Genomic DNA, 21,362 nt, shown 5'->3' with positions numbered 1-21,362 from the left:
CTCAGAGGTAAGGCGAGAAGGGGCCAGCTGAGGAATCAGCAAGCAGCTCTGGGAAGAGCGTTCTGGCAGCCTGAGCCTCACCAGGTTGGGAGGGTTATTACCCCAGAGGAATTGGAGGTCCTGAAAGCCAGGATTTAAGAGATGCTGCCTGCTACCTGATGAACCTGAGGTGGGCACAGGAGGTCAAACTTACCCCAGGGCTTTCGTCCTGGTCAGGCTCATTAGTTCAGCCCTATCCTTAGTCCTCTCACCCCTTAGGTTGCCAGCCAAAGAATTTCCTTCACTTTCACCAGGAATCCTGCTTTCTCCAAAATCCTTTCTGTAGCCCAAAAAGGAAGACAAACTGTGTCCAAGCTCAGGAGAGGGTGGAGAGGGAGGTGAAAAGAGTGGGATCCCGAAAGACCAGGGTGCTTGTCAGGCAAACACAGCTTCAAGACAAGTTCTTTTGCCCCCTTCCAATGAGATTGGCCATGCCGAAGCGCTCCAAGATTAGAAAATCAGGAGTCACTCTGCTGTTTACTATTATTGTGGAAAACCAGGATCTCACCTACATATCCTCAGCATTTACAGTTGCGGGAACAGGAGATACTGTCTGGGACAGCTAGACTTGCAGGGACAGTCCCTGGGACCAGATCTACTGGTATCATGGCTTTGTCCTATCTCTACCCTCTGGCTTTGAGGAATTGCTTTTCCCATCCCAAATCCTAGAACCCCAAGAAAGACCCCAAGAGACGGAGTCAAATCTAGTCCTTGAACAAGGGTCCTGAGTGAGGCAGAGGTCCTCCAACATCACATGGCCAATTAGTGCTGGAGCTGGGACCAAGGCCCAGCCTCTTTAATCTGGGACTCTCTCCTTGAACCTCCATGCTCCTTCCATGCTCACATGAAAGGAACAAAATGTAAGAAGATCCTCCCTGAGGCCAGGGGTGCTGGACTCAGGACCAAACCCAGTGGGGAAGCAGTTGTCCCAGCCTGGATCCTTGACGCTTCGGCCCACTTTCTCTCTAGCTTCAGGGATTCCCTTTTTCATGAGAAGAGTGCTGGCCCAGAGCAGACTGGGCAGAGGTGAGTGTTCCTGAGCCTTGAGGAGACATCCAGAAATAGATGGGGGAGTGTCACATTTCTGAGCAGCTGTATGGGGGAGGTGCAGGGGTGGGGGATTGATGGTATAAAGGAGAAAACCGCCATTCCCCTCCCCTGGTGGCCATCACTGGAGACCAACACCAGCTTCCCCACCCTGGAGAAGGTCTAGGTAAGGGGCACACTACCCTCCTCTTGGGCACTGGGCAGGGGAAGAGGTTTTTTTTAAGGGAAAATTGGAGTATTAATCATAGAGTTACAGAAGTCATCTGGAAAAGTTTCAGGCAAGCTTTGAGTCGGTTCAGGCTGCTGTAACAAAACACTACAGGCTGGGTAACTTATAAACAACGAACACTTATTTCTTACAGTTCTGGAGGCTGAAAGTCTGAGATCAGGGTGCCAGCCTGGTCGGGTGAGGGCTCTCTTCCTAGTTCATAGCCAGCACCTTCCCACTGTGTCCTCACATGGTCGAAGGGGCTAGGGAGTTCTGCAGGGTCTCTTTTCTAAGAACAGTAATCGCAGTCATGAGGGTTCATGAACTAATGAACTAATTATGTCCCAAGGGCCCCACCTTCTAATATTATCACATCCACATTGGGCATTAGGGTTTTTAATATATGGATTTTGGGGCAACACAAACATTCAGGCCATTGCACATTTGACGGAGAGGTTTGGGATACCTAGGGAGGTTTGGGGCCATTGGGAAATTTGGGGGTTCCTAGGGAGGGATTCGGAGTCACATCCCCAGTAGGAAAAGTTCACTGAGGGCCTGCATGACAGGAAATTGATAAGAGAAGTACCCTGAGCAGGATGAGAGGAAGGATAGAGGGCAGTTGGGATAGGAAAAGGGGCTGCCCAGTGCCTCTACTTCCTGGCCTCCCAGACCCTCCCCATCACTCTGGCCCATACCCCATTCCCCCAAAATCTGGTCACTAAGTCATCAATCCACCTGCTCTGCAGTGGTCTGCATTGTTAGCCACACCCAGAAAGCCTCTCAGACTCCCAGCAAACATTTCAGTAGGCCTCACCTGTGCTTGGCCCTGGGCTGAGCTCTGGAGACACAGAGTGGATCATATCTGCCCTCAAGGAACTCACAGGCCAAAAGGGGAGACTGACACAGAAGGGCAGCCCAGTATGATTAGGACAGTGACAGAGAAAAGCACAGGGTGATAGAAGCCCAGAGGAGTCAGAGGGCTTCCTGGAGGAAGTGGCCCCTGAGCTAAGCCTTAAAGGGTAGGTAGCATTACAAAGGCATTCCCAGCAGATGGCCGTGTGTGCAGAGCCACACAGAGGGAACAGCGCCTCACCTGGAACTTGGTTCTGTACTGTGGAAGCCAAGCAAGGCACAAGGCTGAAGAGGTCATGGTGGGCCAGGTCACAGAGGACTTCAAACGTCAGCATGAGGAGGCTGGACTCTGTCCTAAGGGTATGGAGGGAAGTTTTATTTCGTTCTGTTGCTTCCCCCCACCCCCAATATGTGTTTTCACCTCTTCCCTCTTAATTTTCATCTCTGTGCTTTGAGATATTTCTCCCAGTCAGGTTTGGCACAGAGGGTTTTTAAGCAGGTTGAGGAACACACGACCAGCTGTGCCTTAGAAACATCCTCTCTGTGCTGCACAGCATAGATTAGGAGGGATGACCGTGGAGGCAGGGAGATCAGGGAGGAGGCTGAGGCAGACCTGACCCATGGCAGGGGATGTGGGGATGCGCAAAGGGAAGGAGAATCTAGGATGGACCCATATTGTGCCTAGCATTAGTGGGCAACTAGTTTAGTATTTGATAAATGACTGAATGAATGGAAACCCAAGTGACCATCTTGGGTGACTGGGTGAATAATAGGGATAGTGGATTACATGAAGCTTTTCTGATGGCAAGGTCACAGGAACCACCCTGAGCTAGCTTGATAAAAACTGCTGTTAACCCCATTGCCCAGAGAAGCTCACACCTCAATTTAAACTATGTATTAGCAGTTACAGGATCTTAGATTTGGAGACTCATAGAATTATAGCCATATAACATTCCAGTGTCTTAGGTCATTAATCTGTCAAAATTTAGCCTCCAACCAACAACCAGAGGAGATTAGGGAGCATGGATGCTTAATCTGAGTGAGACTGGGGCAGACACATAACTACCCTGAAATTTGTATAACATTTGTGTAAAGGCGCATATATCCATTTTCTGAGAAGTTTCAGCTTTCATCAGATTCCCAAAGATAAAGGACCACTCACTGTATTACGATTTGTGTAAAAGAAGGAAAACAGAAACACTGTGAATTTGCTGGTACGTGCACAGACTGTCTCTGGAAGGATATGCAGGAAATGGGAACACTGGTTGTCTCTAGGGAGATGAGGCTGAGGCTGGGGCTCGGGAATCAGTGAGAGAAGGACATTTCACTGTGTGCCTTGTGGACTATAAATTCTGAACAATGAAAATGTACTCCGTTTAAAAAATTCAGTTAAAACTTTAAAATATTAAAAATTTAAGTTATGATTGAGCCTGTTAGTGAGCAGAGATGTAAATTAAAAACTAGATACCATTTGTGCCCACCAGTTAAATGAAAATGAAAAGAGATGAGTAATACCAGTGTTGGCAAAGACGTGAAGAAAAGGGCACTTTTGTCCCGTTGGTGGGAGAGCAAACTGGGCCTTTTGGATGGCAACTTGGCAGTGGCTATCTACATGAACACTATTCATATCATTTAAGCATCATCTCCTTGATAGCTTTCCTATAAAAATATGCATACAAGTAGACAATGACTTACACACATGGATATTCACTACAGTATCAAAAAATTAGGGGAAAATCCCTAAGTGTCCATCAATAAGGCTGGGACACCTTCTTGGAGCCACTTCAGGTCCTCAGTGTGCCCACCCACAGGGTGCAGGAGGCTTCTCTCCCTCCACCCAGCCCCCCTTCCCTCACCACCTGGGTCTCCATCTGTCCCGGCCCAGAAGCAACTTGAGGGCTTAGGGGAAGAAGGTTCAGTGGCAGGAGGACTGCAGGGAGAGAGGAGGACCCTCTGGATCCCCAAGCCCTGCTTTAAGCCTGTCCCTGGAGTCTTGCTATGGCCCACGCCGAGCACTCCTGGATCTGCCCTGGTCCAACCTCTCGTTCCCATGAGGGGAAGCCCAGCCCTCTCACTGTGGCAGTCAAGATCCTTCAGGACTGGCCCCAGGCTTTCCAACATTTCCACACTGCAAGCTCTGCCACACTAGACAAAACATCTTACACTCTACATCTGAAGAGTTCCTACCTCCAATACCTTTGCTCTTCCTGCCACCCCAAACTCCTTTCCCACCCCCAAACTTCAATCTTTTCTCTCCCACCTCCACTGATGGAAGCCTTATTCTCCAATTCATCCTGCAAGACTCTATTCACATGTCACCTCCTCTAGGAAGTCTCCCATGTTCCTTCTGGCAAGAAGGGTCCTCTCTCTCTTCTGAGCCTCCATTTCAATGCTGTGACTCTGTGCCAAGCACTGCGAGTGGCACAGACTAGGTGTCAGTTCATGTTTATTAAATTGTGCAGATTCCCATTTTCCAGATGATGAAACTGAGACCCAAAGAGAGACAGTAACCTGCTCAGGGTCACCTCCAACATGCAGATCCCTGCCATGATGTCTCTGCTGCTTGTATCCATGGGCCTCCTGGAAGCACTTCAGGTATGGTCATCCTCCACTGTCCCCATCCTCCAGCTGTTGGTTTTGGATCTCTGCCTGTTGCTTCCCTTGGGGATTGCTCAGCCCAAGAGGACAGCCCCAGACCCTAGTCTCGGGGAATTTATAGCTAGTAGTTCCTAGTCCCCTTCCTCTCTAAGCGTGTCCGGGGCCCTTGCTCACTCTCGGCTCAGTGGAGGAGAAAGCTGGAAAACAGCGCTCCCGTTCTCCTGGGGCCCACTCTCTCTGTCCTTGCTGTACCCCCTCCCTCAGGCCCAGATCCACCCCATCACACGACGAGACCTCTTCTCTCGAGAAATGCCCCTGGACATGGCCCTGGCCTCCTTTGACGACCAGTATGCTGGCTGTGCCGCAGCCATGACGGCTGCTCTCCCGGACCTCAACCGCACGGAGTTCCAGGCCAACAGAGTGTACGCTGACGGCTGGGCGCAGGCAAGCAGCCACTGGCAGGAGCGCCAGGCCTGGGGGCCAGAGTGGGGCCTCAGCCCTACCCATCTGCCCCCGCCCCCTGGCTTCCGTGATGAGCATGGGGTGGCCCTCCTGGCTTACACAGCCAACAGCCCCCTGCACAAGGAGTTCAACGCAGCCGTGCGAGAGGCTGGCCGCTCCCGGGCCCACTACCTCCACCACTTTTCCTTCAAGACACTCCACTTCCTGCTGACTGAGGCCCTGCAGCTGCTGGGCAGGGGCCAGCGTTCTCCCCAGTGCCGCCAGGTGTTCCGAGGGGTGCATGGTCTGCGCTTCTGGCCAGCAGGGCCCGGGGCCACCGTCAGGCTGGGGGGCTTTGCCTCCGCGTCCCTGCAGAATGTTGCAGCCCAGCAGTTTGGCGAGGACACCTTCTTTGGCATCTGGACCTGCCTCGGGGCCCCTGTAAAGGGCTACTCCTTCTTCCCTGGGGAGGAGGAGGTGCTGATCCCTCCCTTCGAGACCTTCCAGGTGATCAATGCCAGCAGACCAGCCCAGGGCCCCGCTCGCATCTACCTCAGGGCTCTGGGCAAGCGCAGCACGTACAACTGTGAGTACATCAAAGGTGAGCGGGCATGAGCAGGCCAGCAGCTGTGCAGGAGGTGGGCTTCCCAGTCCCATTTTCAGAGGGTACATACACAGATATTTAAAGGAAACCAACAATCCAGAGGACCCAGTCCTGTCCCCCAGCCCCTCCACCACTTCCATCCAAGGGGAGACATAACCTTCCGAGGTAGTACACTTGCCTCCTGACCCTGGAGGTGTCTAAGCCAGAGCTGGCCATTTGTCTGCTGGGAGGCTAGGGTTTCCTGACCAAGGCAGGTGTCTCTGGTCATTTGTGGGCTGAACAGACTTAGGTTTTTCTCCCGGCTGGAAGCGGTTGCTGGAAATGAGTAAGCGCCCCAACCTCAGTTTCCGAGAGGAATGTGTTTATTGGACTGAACAGAAATCCTGAGGTGTGGTGTGTGCAGAGTGGGGATGGGGAGACAGCAGTCAGGTACGACACCACTAAGTTCTAGTTCGGACTGTGGCAGCTTTCACATGCTTTCGTGACCATACCCCCAGGACCCAACAGAGGAGGAATCATGAGGATGGGCCCAGGTCCTTAATCTCTGATGGGGCTGTGGGCTGCTGGTCCTGGCTGAGGGATGCCCAGGGACGTGTGAGACCCAGTTTTCATAGTGAGAGGCAGGCTGTCAGCTGGAACCATGGACCAAGTGGGAGGTGGCTTCAGTTCCCATCTTGGACAGCATCACAAGCATGCATGAGTTGATGGAAGGTGAGGGAGACACGCAAAGAATCTCCCTTTCTCTGCTGGGACAAGGCATGGGAGAAGTGGGTGTGGCAGGGAGGCAAGGTTACAGGCCGAGGGAGCAGGAGCGCCCAGACGACCTTCTGGCCCTGCTGCTCATGGGTCAAATCAAACCCAGGCAAGAGAGGTCTTACTATAAGGAAGCAGAATTAGGGGGAAATGCACCAGCTTTTCCCAGGGCAAGTGAGGGATGGACAACGGGGCTCTGGGGCCCCTTTTGGTCCTGAGAGCTACTGAGCCCTTCTTGATTCTTTACCATTTATTCCTTACAGAGAAGCAATGCAAGTCTGGGCCCTGCAGGCTGGGTAACTCAGGTAAGAGCTGCAAGCATCTATGGGGCTCTGTTTGGGGATGGCCAGGCTGTCCTGGGATTGGACCCTTCTCCTGGATGGATATCCCCATTTAAAGGAAAACAATACCCTTTTAATCAAAAAAAGTAAACTCTTTTTTTGAGGGGGAGGGTAATTAAGTTATTTATTTACTTATTCATTTATTTTTCTAATGGAAGTACTGGGGATTGCTAAGCATGCACTCTACCACTGAGCTATACCCTCCCCCCAAAAAGTAAACTCTCTTAAGCAGACACCTCTGGGGGATGCTAACCTCTCCCAGAGGATATATGTGTGTGTATGGAGCAGTGATTGGCGAGATGACACACCTGCCCCCCAGCCCAGGGCTGTCCTCTCCTTCACAGCAGGCCACGGATCAGCCCCAGAGAGCTCCAGGCTACACTGAGGTGATGGAGGGAAGAGCTACTCCCACTAAGTCCTCCCTGGGCTTCTCCTCCTTCAGCTGCAGAACCCTCTGTCTGTTACTGCCCTCAGGGCTCCCTCAGACCACCTCCCAAAGTTAGGGTCAGGCCTTGGGTGCTGGAGACCTCGGTTCTAGCCCAGGCTCTGCCCTGACTCTCTCTGTGACCCGTTATTCCTGCTCTAGGTCTCAGTTTCCCTATCTGTACAGTAAGCATATTGAACCAGATGATCCCCTTTGGCTGTGACTCTTCTCTTCTCTTGAAAAGCTGCTGTGCCAGGGCCTGCCTGGGCCACCACTTCTCTAGATGGGAACAGGCTTTCCCAGGGGAACCTACTGGAACAGGCCATTCCCAGGGAAGAAACCACAGCCGCCTCTCCCACCCCCTTGGGTCCCACCTTCCTCCCTCAGGGCTTGGGGAAGAGCGGCAGGAAGGAGCCCAGCCTCCACTTTGTTCCCACCCTTCTCCATGACGTAGTACCCCTCAGAGTTCCAGGCACGTGAATCCTCACCACAATCCAATGTACCGGTGCTGTCATTACCCCTGTTCTACAGATGAGAGTGAAGGCACAGAGAGGTGAAGCAACCAGCCCCATACACAGAGCTAGCAAAAGGTGGGGTCCAGACAGTCTGGTCCTAGAGCCAAACTCTGAGCCACCACACCAGGCTGGCCCCTGCCTTCCCAGATGCTGCCTTATTTTATACTTACTGCACAGTAATCGATTGGAAGGATGTGGGACAGAGAATACTATCCTCATTATATAGTAAAGAGAGAGCCAGAGACAGAAGTGACTTGCTCCAGTGACTGTGTTAGTGGCAGAGTCAACACTAGAAGCCAGGTCTCCAGCCTCCAACCCAGCTTCTTTGAGTTCTGATAATGCAATTTCAAACACTGGGTAAGTTTAGGATTCTCACCCCTCTGCCCCGGTCTACCAGCACCTCTCCTACCAGTCCGGGCAGGGGAGAAAAGCTCAACATCTCCAGATCCCGCTCAGACTGCTATCACACATCATTCCACCCCACAGTGTCTCAGCTGTGTCAACAGCAGGCAGAGGACAGACCTAATGGCCTCTGGAAGGGGACCTGGGGCTCTCCTTGGTCTTTTCATCTCAGTCCACCTTCCTCCCTAAATCCTTCCTCATCCTCTCTCCCATCACGCTCTGTGTATCAATCTTTCCGGTGCATTCTGCTTGCTTCTCTTCATCTCGTCTCTTTGTGTACCTCACCTTGCTCCTAAATCTCTCTGCCTCTGTTTTCCCTGCAGCCATGGGTCAGGGCCCCCTTTCTGCAGTTTGGTCCCTTCTACTGCTGCTTTGGTTCCTTGTGGGGGGAGCCTCTCCAGAGACTTCAGGCCTCCTCTGATCCATCAGCCACTGAACATCTCCACCTGCTGCCTCTGCCCAACGTGAGGATGTTGGCCACGTATGTGCTTTAAGTGTGACCAAGATCCATGGTAACTCTATCTGCAGGAAACTCTGGGACTTTCTCCAGCAGCTGGCAGGCCTGCTGATGGGAAAAGGAGAATGTGGGGACTGAGCCTCACCCAGGGCTCTAGGAGTAAGATGCCGAATAGAGGTGGGGGCACTGCAGGACAGGTAACCACCCACTTGGAGATAAAAGATTAAACTAGTTTGGAGGGGTGTGATTGGGCAGGAAAGTACTTGGCCATGGCATTTGCTGATGTTACTCAAATGCCTCCCGTGTGCGCCTGGACATGTCCTATTCGATCCTCCAGGAAGCCTTCTTCTCTGGTCTCTCCACCCTGCTGGGTTAGGGGCCTTGCCTCTTTATACCATGTGCCTGTCTCCCACATCTGACTATGAGCTCCCAGAGGGCAGGGACTGTATCTGAGGCACAGAAGTGGTGCCAGAAAACGTGTGAAAGTCAGAAAGAAACAAATACCTTGTGAATGTGGGGCCCTGAACTACCCCCCTCCACCGTGGGCACTGGCAAGCTCTCTGGATGTCACTGTGAGAATAGGGTGGACTGGCTCTAACTGTAGAGGGCAGGGGGCAGGAGAAGAGCTGAGATAGCTTTAGCTCCTCTGCTAGAGTCTCAATCGAATCCGTCATTTTCTTGTCAGCAGTGATGTAATTTCTCCTCTGATCCTTGAATCCTAAGGCTCCTAAGAGGCTGGAACCTCAAATTCCGCCACCATAGGCCTGAGGATAAATCAGGACGTGGAGGAGGTACAAGGCACACACTTACTTTATTATGAGTCGGGGCTTTGGGGCCAATCCTTGTGTGGCCTCCTGCTCTGGAACTAGACCAGGAATTCTAAATCCCTTCCCTGAGCCCATGGGCAGGGACAGGCAAGACCAAGTCTCTGTAACAGCAGTTACAGAGGAAGGAAGGGAGAAGGCCATTCTGTTTGTCATACCTGCATTCTCTCCACTGAAAGCTCTAACACTCAGCACCGAAGTTCAGTTCTTCCCTCCAGGGCTGCACTTTGATCTTGACCCTTTTGAGTTCTCCCACTGTAGGAATCAGGAGAGCGGCAAGCCCTGGCTTTCCCTTAGAGGTTAGGTTACGAAGACAATGAGTACTCCCTCTGATTTGTGAAGTCAGTAGTACTGCAGAGAGACTGTCCCAGGCGCTGAGGCCCAGCGGAGAGAGACTGGGTGGCCCAAGGGCCAACCACCACCTGACTGTTCCACTCCTGTCTGGAGGTGCTGTGGCTGCAGCAGACCGACTCACAGGGCCTGCACCAGCACCAGAAGGCTCATGACCAGGGCCATGGAGAAGAAGATGCCCAGGAAGAAACGGTCCATCACACGGGCCAAACGCTTCCAGTCCTCATGGCGGCGCTGGGCAGCCCGGTGGCTGTGGAAGCTGTTGGCGATGGTGGCTATGTGGTACAGTAGGGCTTCCTGGCGGCACAGACATCGTGGCTCATGGCAAGGGCCTGCTGGGGGACCAGCCCCTCCATCAGGAGGCTGGGGACTAGGGGGTGACTCAGGTGGTCTAGACTGCCCACAGGGCTCCCCTCGTTCCCTCACGCACAGGCCCCGTGCCAGGTGTCCCAGCAAGAGGGCCCGAGCCCAGGCTGGCATTGGGCGGGCACTGGGACCACAGTAATGCAGGTTCATGATAAGGATGGTGAGCGCTGTGGAGAAGGTGACTATGGTCATGGTGGCCATGTAGTACTTTCCTGCAAGAGAGAGAGGGAGCTGTGACCCAAAGCAAGAACTCGGGAGGCTTAAGCTCCCCAGGGGCCTGAGCATAGGAGGAATGGGCTCACCCCCCATAAGACTCTCGGGAGCCTCCAAGCCCAATGATGGAAGTGGGAAGGAGGTAAGAACCAAGGGCTCCCCATCCCGCATTCCCTCATGGGGTTCTCAGAGGCTACCTGCTCCCTAACTGCTGGGAGCTGGATTCACCCACAATCCTTGAAAGGCACGCTCTTAAATAGAACCGGCAAGACCTGAGGCAAATTACATAGAATTTTCCTCAAACGTCTGTGGTGATGCTTTGATGAGCTAATAAACGTCAAATGTTTAGCAGAGTGCCTGACACTCAACACGTTTTGCATGTTATAAGGATACCGAGAGAAGTCTATCTTCCTCGATCAAGTCTTTTGAGAAAAGATGGATTCCTTCCTCCGCCCCTACGGGTGAGGAGAGGGGTGGTCTCCTGCAAGGAGCCTACTCCTTCTTTCTCAATCTCAGAACGAGGCACGCTCACAGGACCCGCAACGGGGGCCTCTCCGCTGACCCAGGACCGGTCCGGCTCCCGCCCCTGCACCTGCAGAGACCCGCGCGGGTCAGCCCTAGGGTTGGGGTTGGGGGGACGTCCTCCCCCGGCCCCTCCCCCATCTCCCTGCGCCCTCTGGGCTTACCTATGAGGGGCACGCTCTCGGCCGGCGGCATGCTCTCGGCCAGGAGCAGCTGGAAGACGGTGAGCGCCAGCAGCACGGTGACACCGAGCGACACCTTCTCGCCCGAGTCGGCGGGTAGGTGGAAGGCCAGCGGCGCCAGCAGCGAGATGAGCACGCAGGGCAGCAGCAGGTTGCACACGTAGGCCGCGGCGCGGCGGCGCAGCAGCAGCGTGAAGGTCACGTCTGGGTAGGGTTCGGAGCAGCAGCCGTAGGTCAGCACGCGCCGCCGCGCCGGCATACCCAGCACGCGCCACTCCACGTTCTCCACGAAGTCAGCCAGGCTGGCGGCGGCGCCGCGCGGCCGCACGTCCAGCTGGTGCCCGCCGTGCGTCCACGAGCCGAACGTCAGGCCGCAGCGCTGTGCGTCAAACGGGAAGGCCGATACGTCCACGCGGCACGAGCTGCGCGTGATGGCCGGCGCGTCCCAGCGCACGGCGCCGTCGTGCCGCAGGACCACGTTGGTGCTGGCGGAGGCCGGCGCTTGCGCGTCTGCCCTGCGGAGAGAGGGTGGGGATCCCTGAGGCCGTGGTCTCGGAGCAGGTCTCACCGGTGCGGAGGCAAGGGCTGACCCCTGGAGGGGCGGGGGTGGCACAGAGGGCTGAGGGAGCGTTGGAAAGGGCCCTCTGTGCATTTGGAGGCCTAGAAGGGTCAGCGCCTCAAGGGCCCAGAAGGGACACAGATCTAGCCCCAAATTTGGCGGCTGCACACATTGACTTTACTTTAGTGTCATCTGCAAAGCTCTTAGAGGGGCTTCGGGGAAAATATACAGAGCCTTGTGTTGTCTGGGAAACACAGAACTGGCTTAGGCCGCGTAAAGGAGTGCTCTAGAGGGCTAAGCCCTGGAGGAAATCCTAGGCAGGCCGTGGGGAAGCCCTGAGAGACTCAGGCCTGGAAAGGTGGAGTGTCCTGTGAAGAGGCACTTGTACACAGCACCATCCCTGTGAAAGATGCAGAACTGGCCCTGGACCGTACAGAGGGTTCCTAAGGAGACAGTCAGCATGCACTGGCTTGGGACAGCCTAAGGTGGTGGTGCCATCGACAGGCTATGATGAAGTCCCTCCAGCAGGCCCTTGGCAGGGGCCATGGTGTGTGTGCTGTCAGGAAGCCCTACTGCACCACTGATCACCATTGCCAACACCTTCCTGGCACTTTAGAAGGGTCCTGGGGGGAGCTTCCAGGGCAGCATAGCAGCCAGGTTCAGTGTGGGAGACGGGAATTGAGTGCATACCCAGAGCCAAGGGCAACTCTAGGGACAGGGAGCCGAGGGGAGGGGCCCAGACAGGCAGTACTTGTTATAGAGTACGATGTCAGGCCGCCACACTAGACTGCTGGGGATTCGGATGGCATCCAGGCCCCCATAGGCATCGGGGTCCCATCGCAGGTAGGCATCTGTCCACTCCTGTCGGATCCACAGGTACAGGGTCAGCACTTGGTTACGCTCATCCTAGTTGAGGGCAGGGAGTGCGCACAGATGTGGACACGTCTGTGCATACCATCCCCTGTGCCTGCACACTCACCTGCAGGACTCTGGTCAGCACCCACAAACCAGACTTGCCCACACAGTCCAGTTCCCACCCAGCTTTGCTATGTGACCTTGGCAGGTTCTTGTCTTCTCAGGGCCTCAGTTTCCTTAGCAGTTACATGAGTGATAATCCCTGCTAGGCAGGGATTTAAGTGTGCAAAGTATTGGGCACACTGTGGGTACCCAACAATTAGTATGCAACAGTTGGTAGCTATCATTATTGTTAATATTAACGTTTACAAGAAATAATTATTTGGAGAATAATCCCGGTCTCTCCCCCACATTGCTTGACACTGTCACCAGCACACTCCACGGTTGTACAACCACAACGCACCATGTCAATGATCTGGGACAACGTCACCTCCAGGGTCACGTTCAGAGCATGGTCTGTATCTGCCACAGGTCTCAGGGCACTTGTGTAGTTGGCAAAGAGGTCTCGGAACAGCTTGTGTGCCAGCCTGCCCTCGGCTCCCATGCACTCTAGGGGATCCAACAAGAAGGGGTGTCCATCTGAAACCCTAGTCCAAGGGCCTCTGCTCACACTGTGTAACTCCTACAGGCTGAGGCCCTGTCACCTGCTCCATTCTTTCACAGCCATCTGACTGTCCCTGCTCTGTGCCCCTCTAGCTGCAATTCTATTCCTCCCTGGCCTGCCTCCCGCGATGGATGAGGTGAAGGCCGTAGTGTGAGTACATACTGTCTTCTGAAACAAGGCTGATGGGTTTCTTCCCCACCTTCCCCTTCCCAAGGCTCTGGATTCTGCCTCCCCCACCACAAATGCTAGAGGGGCCCAAACAGACCAGAAGAGTCCCAGCTCTCACCCAGGCATCAGGAACCCCGTTGCCTTGCTCCCTCCCGTCTCTCCAGCCTGTCTCTGCTTCTCCAGCTGTACTTTAGTTGATTTCCTCAAACCTTCTGACACTATGGCCCCCTCCCTCCTGAAAACACACTCTTCCCTGGGCTTTTGTGACATACCTCATGGTCCTCAGTCCTTGATTTAAGTATTGTTCCCCAGAATCCTGTCCTTGGCCCTCATCTCCTTTCTTCTCCAGCCCAGAATTTTCTCCTGAGCTCCAGACCTGAATGTCCTAAATGTCCTTTGGCACCTTGAACTGTGTAGGTCCAAAATATGAACTCCTTTCCTTCCCCCATGCTCTGAAACCTGCTCCTTGTTCTGTGTTCCCCATCTCATCAAACAGCACCTCCCCCTCCCCTGGTGATCTCAGCTGGAAATCTGGGAATTAGCTTCTGCCCCCTCCTTCTGCCAACCATCCTGTGCCCAAATCCTGTCAGTCGTACTGCTGAGCATCTCTTGAGTGCTTCATGGCCTCTCCAGCTCAGGCCCATCCTCCCTTGAGTGGACCACAGCAGCAGCAGCCTCCTCTCTGCTCCCCTGCCTCAGGCCCACCTCTCTAACCATCTTTACACTTCTGAGAAATCAAGCTTCGAAACAAGCAAATCTGACTAGACCAGTAGCTGCTGAAACCCATTCAATGACTCCCTAATTGGATAGAGCCCAAACTCAGCCTGGCATTCAAGGAGCTTCATGATCTGCCCCCCTCCCCACCCCTTGGCTTTTTCAGCCCTACCCCTGGGAGCTCCCCACCTCACTGCTCCCACCCCAGCCAGGCAAGCCCCCTCTCACCCTTTTTGGCTCCCCTGGCTCCACACTTGTTGCCAGCACAGAAATAAAGAGCATGTGGAAAGAGATTCAGGGAGGATAGGAATAGCAGCAACGCCCAGAGAGGCCAGGGCTGGTTTACTGAGCTTCATACCTGGAAGGAGTGGGAGCAGGAGCAGAAGGTCCAGGCAGGAGACAGAGAAGCCGAGGCTGAGCTGGTGGCTCCGGGGTCCCATGGCCTTGCCACTGCAAGAGGAGGGGTAAGTCCGTGGGTGTGAGCCTCCCAGCCTGACCTAGGGCAGCTTCAGGCCTTGCTGGCAAGGATGGTGTGGACAATCCCTGGAAGTTAAAAGTAAGACTGAGATCTCCGTTGGATCGGACTACTCTCCAGGGAGCCCTGCAGCCCTTCCAGTTACCTGACCCTCTTAGTTGTACCTGCCCTGGGATTTTAGTACTTGGTCCTTGGCATCTGCTGTTCCTCCTTCTCTGCTAGTCTTTGCCTCTCCTGGCCTCTGCCCCTGCTCCCCACCCCCTTTACCTTTCAGCCTCTATTTGCTCCTGTCTTTTCCTCTATAATTGTTTCTTGCTCTCTGCCTCCCTGACTCTGCTCTTCCTCTTTCCACCCTCTCTTCCTTTTTCCGACCTCTGTTTCAGGACCCCTGACTTCCTCCCTCCATCCCCTACACCTGACTCTGGGTGAGCCTGGTGCATTCTCAGCAGGACAGGGGCAGGGAACCTACCAGTCCTGAGCCTCCTGAGACACTGGACAGCAGGCCCTGCCCCTTGTCCCTTTTCATTAGCTCAATTTCAGTTGGGACGCCTGTGTCCATGGGAACAGAGTGAGTGAAACTGACACCTCAGATCACGGGGACATGAATTATTCAAATTCTGTAAGGCAGCACCTGGGATCAGCTCAGGCTCAGCTTGATGAGGTTGGAAGGTATGGAGATGCTGGGGTCAGGGTCTTCAGGGGACTGGGGATTAAGTATGTAAAGGGACAGGGCCTGTGGATGGTAACTGTCCTCCTATCTCTGGCCCCATTGCTGCATTCTTGAGGCTCCCTTCAGACTGTCAGCTCTACCCTCAGTGAAGGACTGACATATCTGTCTAGCCTAAGTGCTTTGTGCCAAGCAAGTTCTCCCCTCCTGGTGGGAATGGTGTCAAGCCTCAGGCTGCTACAGGTGGCCGCACAAAAGAGGAGATGCAGCCCACATCCTTGCCTCTGAGTCCCCACAGCCATCCCAGTCTGAGCCTCCTCATTCTCCCCACGCCCAGCATCATGGGTGGTATTGGGTAGCAGGTAAAACACAAGATTAAGAGTCACTTTCAGCTCTGTCCTTTGAGCTGTCTGACCTGGGCAAGATACTGAAACTTCCTGGGTTTCAGTTTTTTCAAACAGGATAATGGGATTAACGGTCCTCACTTAAATAATTGTTGTAAAAATTAAATAAGATAACCTGATAATACAAGTCAAGTACCTAGCACGTTGCTTGATGCACAGAAGACAACAGTATTTGCATGATGGTCCCAGTGAATTAGTCAGGATATCTTCAGGAACACACACTTCACAAGACCCAGCCCCTGGCAACTACATTCTATTTTCTGTCTCTATGATTTTGACTAGGTGGTTCACATTTTTTTTTTTCGTGTCTGACTTATTACTCTTTGCATAATGTCCTGAAGTTTCATCCATGTTGTAGCATGTGTCAGAATTTCCTCCCTGTTTAAGGCTGAATAATATTCTATTATATGTATGTGCCACATTTTGCTTACTCATTCTTCTCTTGTTGGGCACTTGGGTTGCTTTCACGTATCAAGTATTGTGAATAATGCTGCTATGAACATGGGTGTACAAGACTCTGCTTTCAGTTCTTTTGGATATATATACCCAGAAATGGAATTGCTGGATCGTATGGTAATTCTGTTTTTAACTTTTTAAAGAATTGCCATACTGTTTTCCACAGCGGACATACCTTTTTACATTCCCACCAGCAATGCACAAGTGTTCCAGTTTCTACATATCCTCTTCAACATTTGTTACTCTCTGCTTTACTGATAATGGCCATCCTAATGGGTATGCAGTAGTATCTCATTTGCAGTTTTGATTTGTATTTCCCTAATGATTTGTGATGTTGAGCACCTTTTTATGTGCTTATTGGCCGTTTGTATATTCTCTTTGCAGAAATGTCTATTCAAGTCCTTTGTCCATTTTTAATTGCTGAGTTCTAGGAGTTCCCTTTATATTCTGGACATTAATCCCTTATCAAATAAATAATTTGCAGATATTTTCTCCCATTCTTCTTACTCAGTTTGCCTTACTCAGGTTGCCTTCTTACTCAGTTTGTAGTGTCTTTTGATGGACAAAATTAAAACTTTTCATGTAGTTTGGTTTGTCTATGTTTTTCTTTTGTTTCCTGTGCCTTTAGTGTCATATCCTAGAAATCACTGCCAAATCCAATGTGGTGAGGATTTTACCCTATATTTTCTTCTAAGAGTTTTATAATTTTATGTCTTACATTTAAATCTTTGATCTATTTTGACTTAATTTTTCTATATGGTGTTAATTATCCAACTTTATTTCTTTGCAAATAGATACCTAGTTTTCTCAAAATCATTTAGTGGAAAGACTGTCCTTTCCTCCCACTAAATGGTTTTGGCACCCTTGTCAAAAAGCATTTGACCATATATGCAAGAGATAATTCCTGGACTCTCTATTCTATTTCTAGTCTATATGCCTGTCTTTATGCCAGTATCACAGTTTTGATTACTTAGCTTTGTAGTAAATTTTGAAATCAGGAAGTATAAGTCCTCAAGCTTTTTCCTTTTCCTTTTTCTTTTTTTTAAATGAAATTACTGGGGATTGAACCCAGTATCTTGTGTATGCTAAACATGCACTCTATTACTGAGCTACATCCACCCCCTTTTTCTCCCCACCGCCCAAGATTGTTTTGGCTATTCCAGGTCTATGGAGATTCTATGTGAATTTTAGGGTGGACCTATTTCAGAAAAAAAAAAAAAAGCTGAGATTTTGTTAGGAATTGCATTAAATCTGTAGATTGCTTTGGATAGTATGGACAGCTTAATAGTAAGTGCTTCAATTCATGAACATGGCTGTCTTTCAATTTGTGTCTTCTTTCATTTCTTTCAGCAATGTTTTATAGTTTTCAGTGCATATCTTTTGCCTCCTTGGTTAAGTTTATTCTTAAATGTTTTATTCTTTTTGATGTTACTATAAGTGGAATTGTTTTAATTTCCTTTTCAGATTGTTGTTAGTGTATAAAAATGCAACTGATATTGCATGTTGGTTTTGTATCCTGCTACTTTGCTGAATTCATCCCATAGTTCTAACAGTGGGATTTGTTTGTTTGTTTTGGTGGAATCTTTAGTTTTCTACATAAACAATCATATCATTTGCAAACAGAGATACTTTTGCTTTCTAATTTGGATGTCTTTTATTTGTCATTCTTGCCCAGTTGCCCTGGCTAGAACTTCCAGTATTATGTTGATAGAAGTGGTGAAAACAGACTTTTTTTTTTCAAGTTGATATTTCTCTCTTTTTAAATTTTATGTATTTTACAATATCATATTTTAAAAATCGAAGTATAGTTGGTGTACAATATTATATGTTACAAATATACAATATGGTGATTCAATTTTTAAAGGTTATACTCCATTTATAGTTATTATAAAATATTAGCTATACTCCCTATGTTGTACAATACATCCTTGTAGCTTATTTTATACCTCAGTTTGTACCTCTTAATCCTCCACCTCCATCTTGCCCCTCCCTCTTCCCTCTCCCCACTGGTAACCACTAGTTCTTTCTCTACATCTGTGAATCTGTTTCTTTTCAAAAATAGACATTTTTACCTTGTTCTTGATCTTAGAGGAAAAGACTTTCCCATTTTCACATTGAGTAAGATGTTCATTGCTGGTTTTCATATATGGCTTTTATTATGCTGGAGTAGTTTCCTTCTATTCCTAGTTTGTCATCTTTATCATGAAAGGGTGCTGATTTTTTTTTTCAAATGCTTTTTTGCATCAATTGAGATGATCACATGGGTTTTTTTCCTTCATTCTGTTAATGTGGTATAGTATATTTAGTAATTTCTTAATGTATTGAAACATCCTTGTGTTCGAGGAATGGATCCCACTTGGTGTGTAATCATTTTAACATGCGGCTGAATTTAGTTTGCAAGTATTTTGTTGGGGATTGTTGGATCAATATTCATAAATGATATTGGTCTGTAGTTTTCTTTTCTCATAGTGTCTTGGTCTAGCGTTGGAATCAGGATTATGCTGGCCTCATGGAATGAGTTAGGAAGTATTCTCTTCAATTTTTTGGAAAAGCCTGACAAGGACTGATACTAGTTTTTTTTTATTGTTTGTTAGAATTCGACAGTGAAACCATCAGGTCCAGGGCTTTTATTTGTCAGATTTTTTTATTAATGATTCAACAACCTCAGATACTACTACATATTTATTGGAATGGCCAAAATAAAAAATATTAACAATACCAAGTGCTGGAGAGGTTGTGAAGCTACTGTAACCTTCATACATTGATTATGGGAATGCAAAAATGGAACAGCTACACTGGAAAATGGCCTGGCAGTTTCTTGTAATGTTATACATACATTTATCATATGACCCAGGAATCCAATGCCTAGAGAAGTAACAACTTTTATGATAACACAAAATTCATGCATAAATATTTATAGCAGCTCTTTTCATAATTGCCAAACCTATAAACAAACAAAATGACCTTCAACAAGTGAATGGATAAACTGTGGTACATCCAGACAATGCAATACTTAGTATTCATCATTAAGAATAAATGAGCTATTAAGCTATGAAGACATGAAGGAACCTCAAATGCATATTAATAAGTGAAAGAAGACAATCTGAAAGAGCTACATCCTGTATGATTCCAACTATATGACATTCTGGAAAAGGCAAATCTATGAAGATAGGAAGAAGTTCAGTGGTTGCTAGGAGTTGTAGGTGACTGGGGAAGAAGAATCAGCAGAGCAAAAAGAATTCAGAGAATTTTAGTGTAGTGAAAAAAAGGGAATACTTTGTATACCATAATGATGATTATACATCATGTTTGTCTAAACCCAGAGAACTGATAATACTAAGCATCAAATGTAATGTCAACTGTGGACTTTGAGTGATGAAGATGTGTCAGTGTAGGTTCATCAGTTGTAACAAATGTACCACTCTGGGGGGGATGTTGATAGTCGGGGAGGCTATGAATGTATGGGGGCAGGGGTTTATGGGAAATCTGTGCCTTCCATTCAATTTTGTGAACCCAAAAGTGCTCTAAAAACATTAATTTTTTTAAAGGAATGAAGTACTGATACATGCTATAACATGGATGAACCCTGAAGTCATTATACTAAGTGAAAGAAGCCAGTAACAAAAGATCACATACTGTATGAATCCATTTATATTACATTCTATAAAAACAAAACTATAGTGAAGGAGAACAGGTTGCTAGTAGTAATGATTAGTAAGATGGTCTGACTTAAAGAGAAAGGGAGAATTTAGGAGTGACAGAACATTTTGTATCCTGATTGTGGGGTGGTTATACAAATCTATGTATTAAAACTAACATATGCACACCAAAAGTGAATTTTCCTACGTAATAACTTTAAAAATAAAATTAAAATGAATTTAGTTTATACGTAAGTAATGTAATGCAGTTAAGGTACTTGTTGAAGGGGGAAGACGAGTGAGAGGTAGATGTTATAGGGATTGGGTGTGGAGGTAAAAGATGCATTCTTTCTATACCATTTTCTTCAGCAATTATTTAGTGTTTTGGTGGCACTAATTATACTTAAAAATAACATTTTGCAGGATACCTTTAGGGCAAAATAAAGGCTAAATTCAAGAGTGCCTCAAAGCACATGGAAATAGCTCACACATGGAACAGACTAAAGAGTTATAGAAAAACTAGTATCTTTACCTGAAAAAAAGTCGAAATATTTATTATAACATATTTAGCGTGTTTTGGGGTGAAAATGTTAGCTTGAAAAAAATAGTTCTAAAAGTTGGTGGGTAATTTTAAAAAAGTCATTATGGGAAAAAAAAAGTACCTGAACAATAACTGATGTAAGTCCCTATTTTGAAAATACTGAATCACCACATAGAAAAAGATAAGGACTCTACAATAACAAAACAGTAAGTCTTGGTCATGACTGTCATGAGATGGAAGGTTGACAGAAGCTTTATAAAGGGAGTCAGGCTGACAACACCTGAATCAACAGTCTTTTTTTTTTTTTTTATGGAGGTACTGGAAATTGAACCCTAGACCTCGCCCGTGCATACTAAGCATGCACTCTACCACTGAGCTACTATTCTCTCCACTGCCAACAATCTTAATATTACTAAAAATGAGACAGCCAGACACTGATTTCCAACGTGCTAACACACAGCACCATCTATGAGAAGGACCCTGAATCTAATCAAGTCTCTAGGTCTAACCAGTGGTTTATAGCAAGTAAGGGAGGGAGAGGCACAATCAGCCAAATCTAGAAGCCCCTGGCCTTCTATGAATGACCCAATTACTTCATCAAATAAAGAGCACTTTAAAAAGAAGTTAACAGATTAAGGGATTTAAAAGACTTATCAACCAAATGCAAAGTATGGACCCATTTAGATCCTGATTCAAACTTGATTAACTGTAAAATTTTACTTTTGAGATAATTGGGGAAATTTGAAAATACAGAGGGTATTAGTTAACATTTAGGAATTATTGTTAACTTTGTTAGGTATGACAATGGTATTGTGATTATATTTATAAAAACTTACAAGTTAGAAATGCTTAGGTATTAATGAAATGATTCCCTGCCTTAGAAATACCACTGAGCGGTCAGAAAATAAGAATGGGGGTAAAGATGAAATAAAATTTAAAAATTGAGACACCATTTTACTTTTATGTAGATGAAAATTTTTACAATAAAATGTTTTTTTAAAATCCTCAGAAAAGAATAAAAATGAATGTTTAAAAGCAGTAATTAATGTATTACAATACAGAACTCCAGTAAAACTGTTAAG

At 48.7% G+C, this 21,362-nt stretch overlaps 2 protein-coding genes across 8 annotated transcripts in view; one reads left to right on the top strand and one right to left on the bottom strand.

Annotated features, from left to right (window-relative positions):
- ART1 (ADP-ribosyltransferase 1) overlaps positions 1-21,362 on the top strand; it is a 39,798-nt gene that overhangs the window by 5,912 nt on the left and 12,524 nt on the right. For 2 of the 7 annotated variants that reach the window (XM_064492653.1, XM_064492654.1), the window contains exons 1-4: positions 1,115-1,252; positions 4,624-4,741; positions 5,009-5,786; positions 6,806-6,847. In XM_064492653.1, the coding sequence (XP_064348723.1) occupies positions 4,679-4,741; positions 5,009-5,786; positions 6,806-6,847 (883 nt within the window). In that variant the 5' untranslated portion in view covers positions 1,115-1,252; positions 4,624-4,678. Of the gene's footprint in view, positions 1-1,114; positions 1,253-4,608; positions 4,742-5,008; positions 5,787-6,805; positions 6,848-7,227; positions 7,546-8,547; positions 10,789-21,362 lie in introns of those variants that run through there. The other 5 variants (XM_031460219.2, XM_031460220.2, XM_031460225.2 and 2 more) reach the window with 5 other exon arrangements.
- CHRNA10 (cholinergic receptor nicotinic alpha 10 subunit) lies at positions 9,977-13,277 on the bottom strand. Its single transcript, XM_010990710.3, has 4 exons — positions 13,017-13,277; positions 12,450-12,604; positions 11,122-11,654; positions 9,977-10,434 (listed from the first exon to the last, which is right to left on the bottom strand). The coding sequence occupies exons 1-4, from the start codon at positions 13,155-13,157 to the stop codon at positions 9,977-9,979; spliced, it is 1,287 nt and encodes a 428-aa protein (XP_010989012.3). The 5' UTR covers positions 13,158-13,277.

This window comes from Camelus dromedarius, chromosome 12, assembly GCF_036321535.1.
Source record: "Camelus dromedarius isolate mCamDro1 chromosome 12, mCamDro1.pat, whole genome shotgun sequence".
NCBI lineage: Eukaryota > Metazoa > Chordata > Mammalia > Artiodactyla > Camelidae > Camelus > Camelus dromedarius.
The sequence above is the reverse complement of the archived record's forward strand: the minus strand, read 5'-3'. Positions and strand labels throughout refer to the sequence as shown.

Coding starts and splice junctions, on each gene's coding strand:
- CHRNA10 (XM_010990710.3), bottom strand. CDS start 13,157: ATGGGAGCCGAGGGCAGGCTGGCACACAAGCTGTTCCGAGACCTCTTT. Junction 12,605..13,016: donor TGTCCCAGATCATTGACATG/GTGCGTTGTGGT, acceptor GCCCTCAACTAG/GATGAGCGTAACCAAGTGCT. Junction 11,655..12,449: donor GACATCGTACTCTATAACAA/GTACTGCCTGTC, acceptor CTCTCTCCGCAG/GGCAGACGCGCAAGCGCCGG.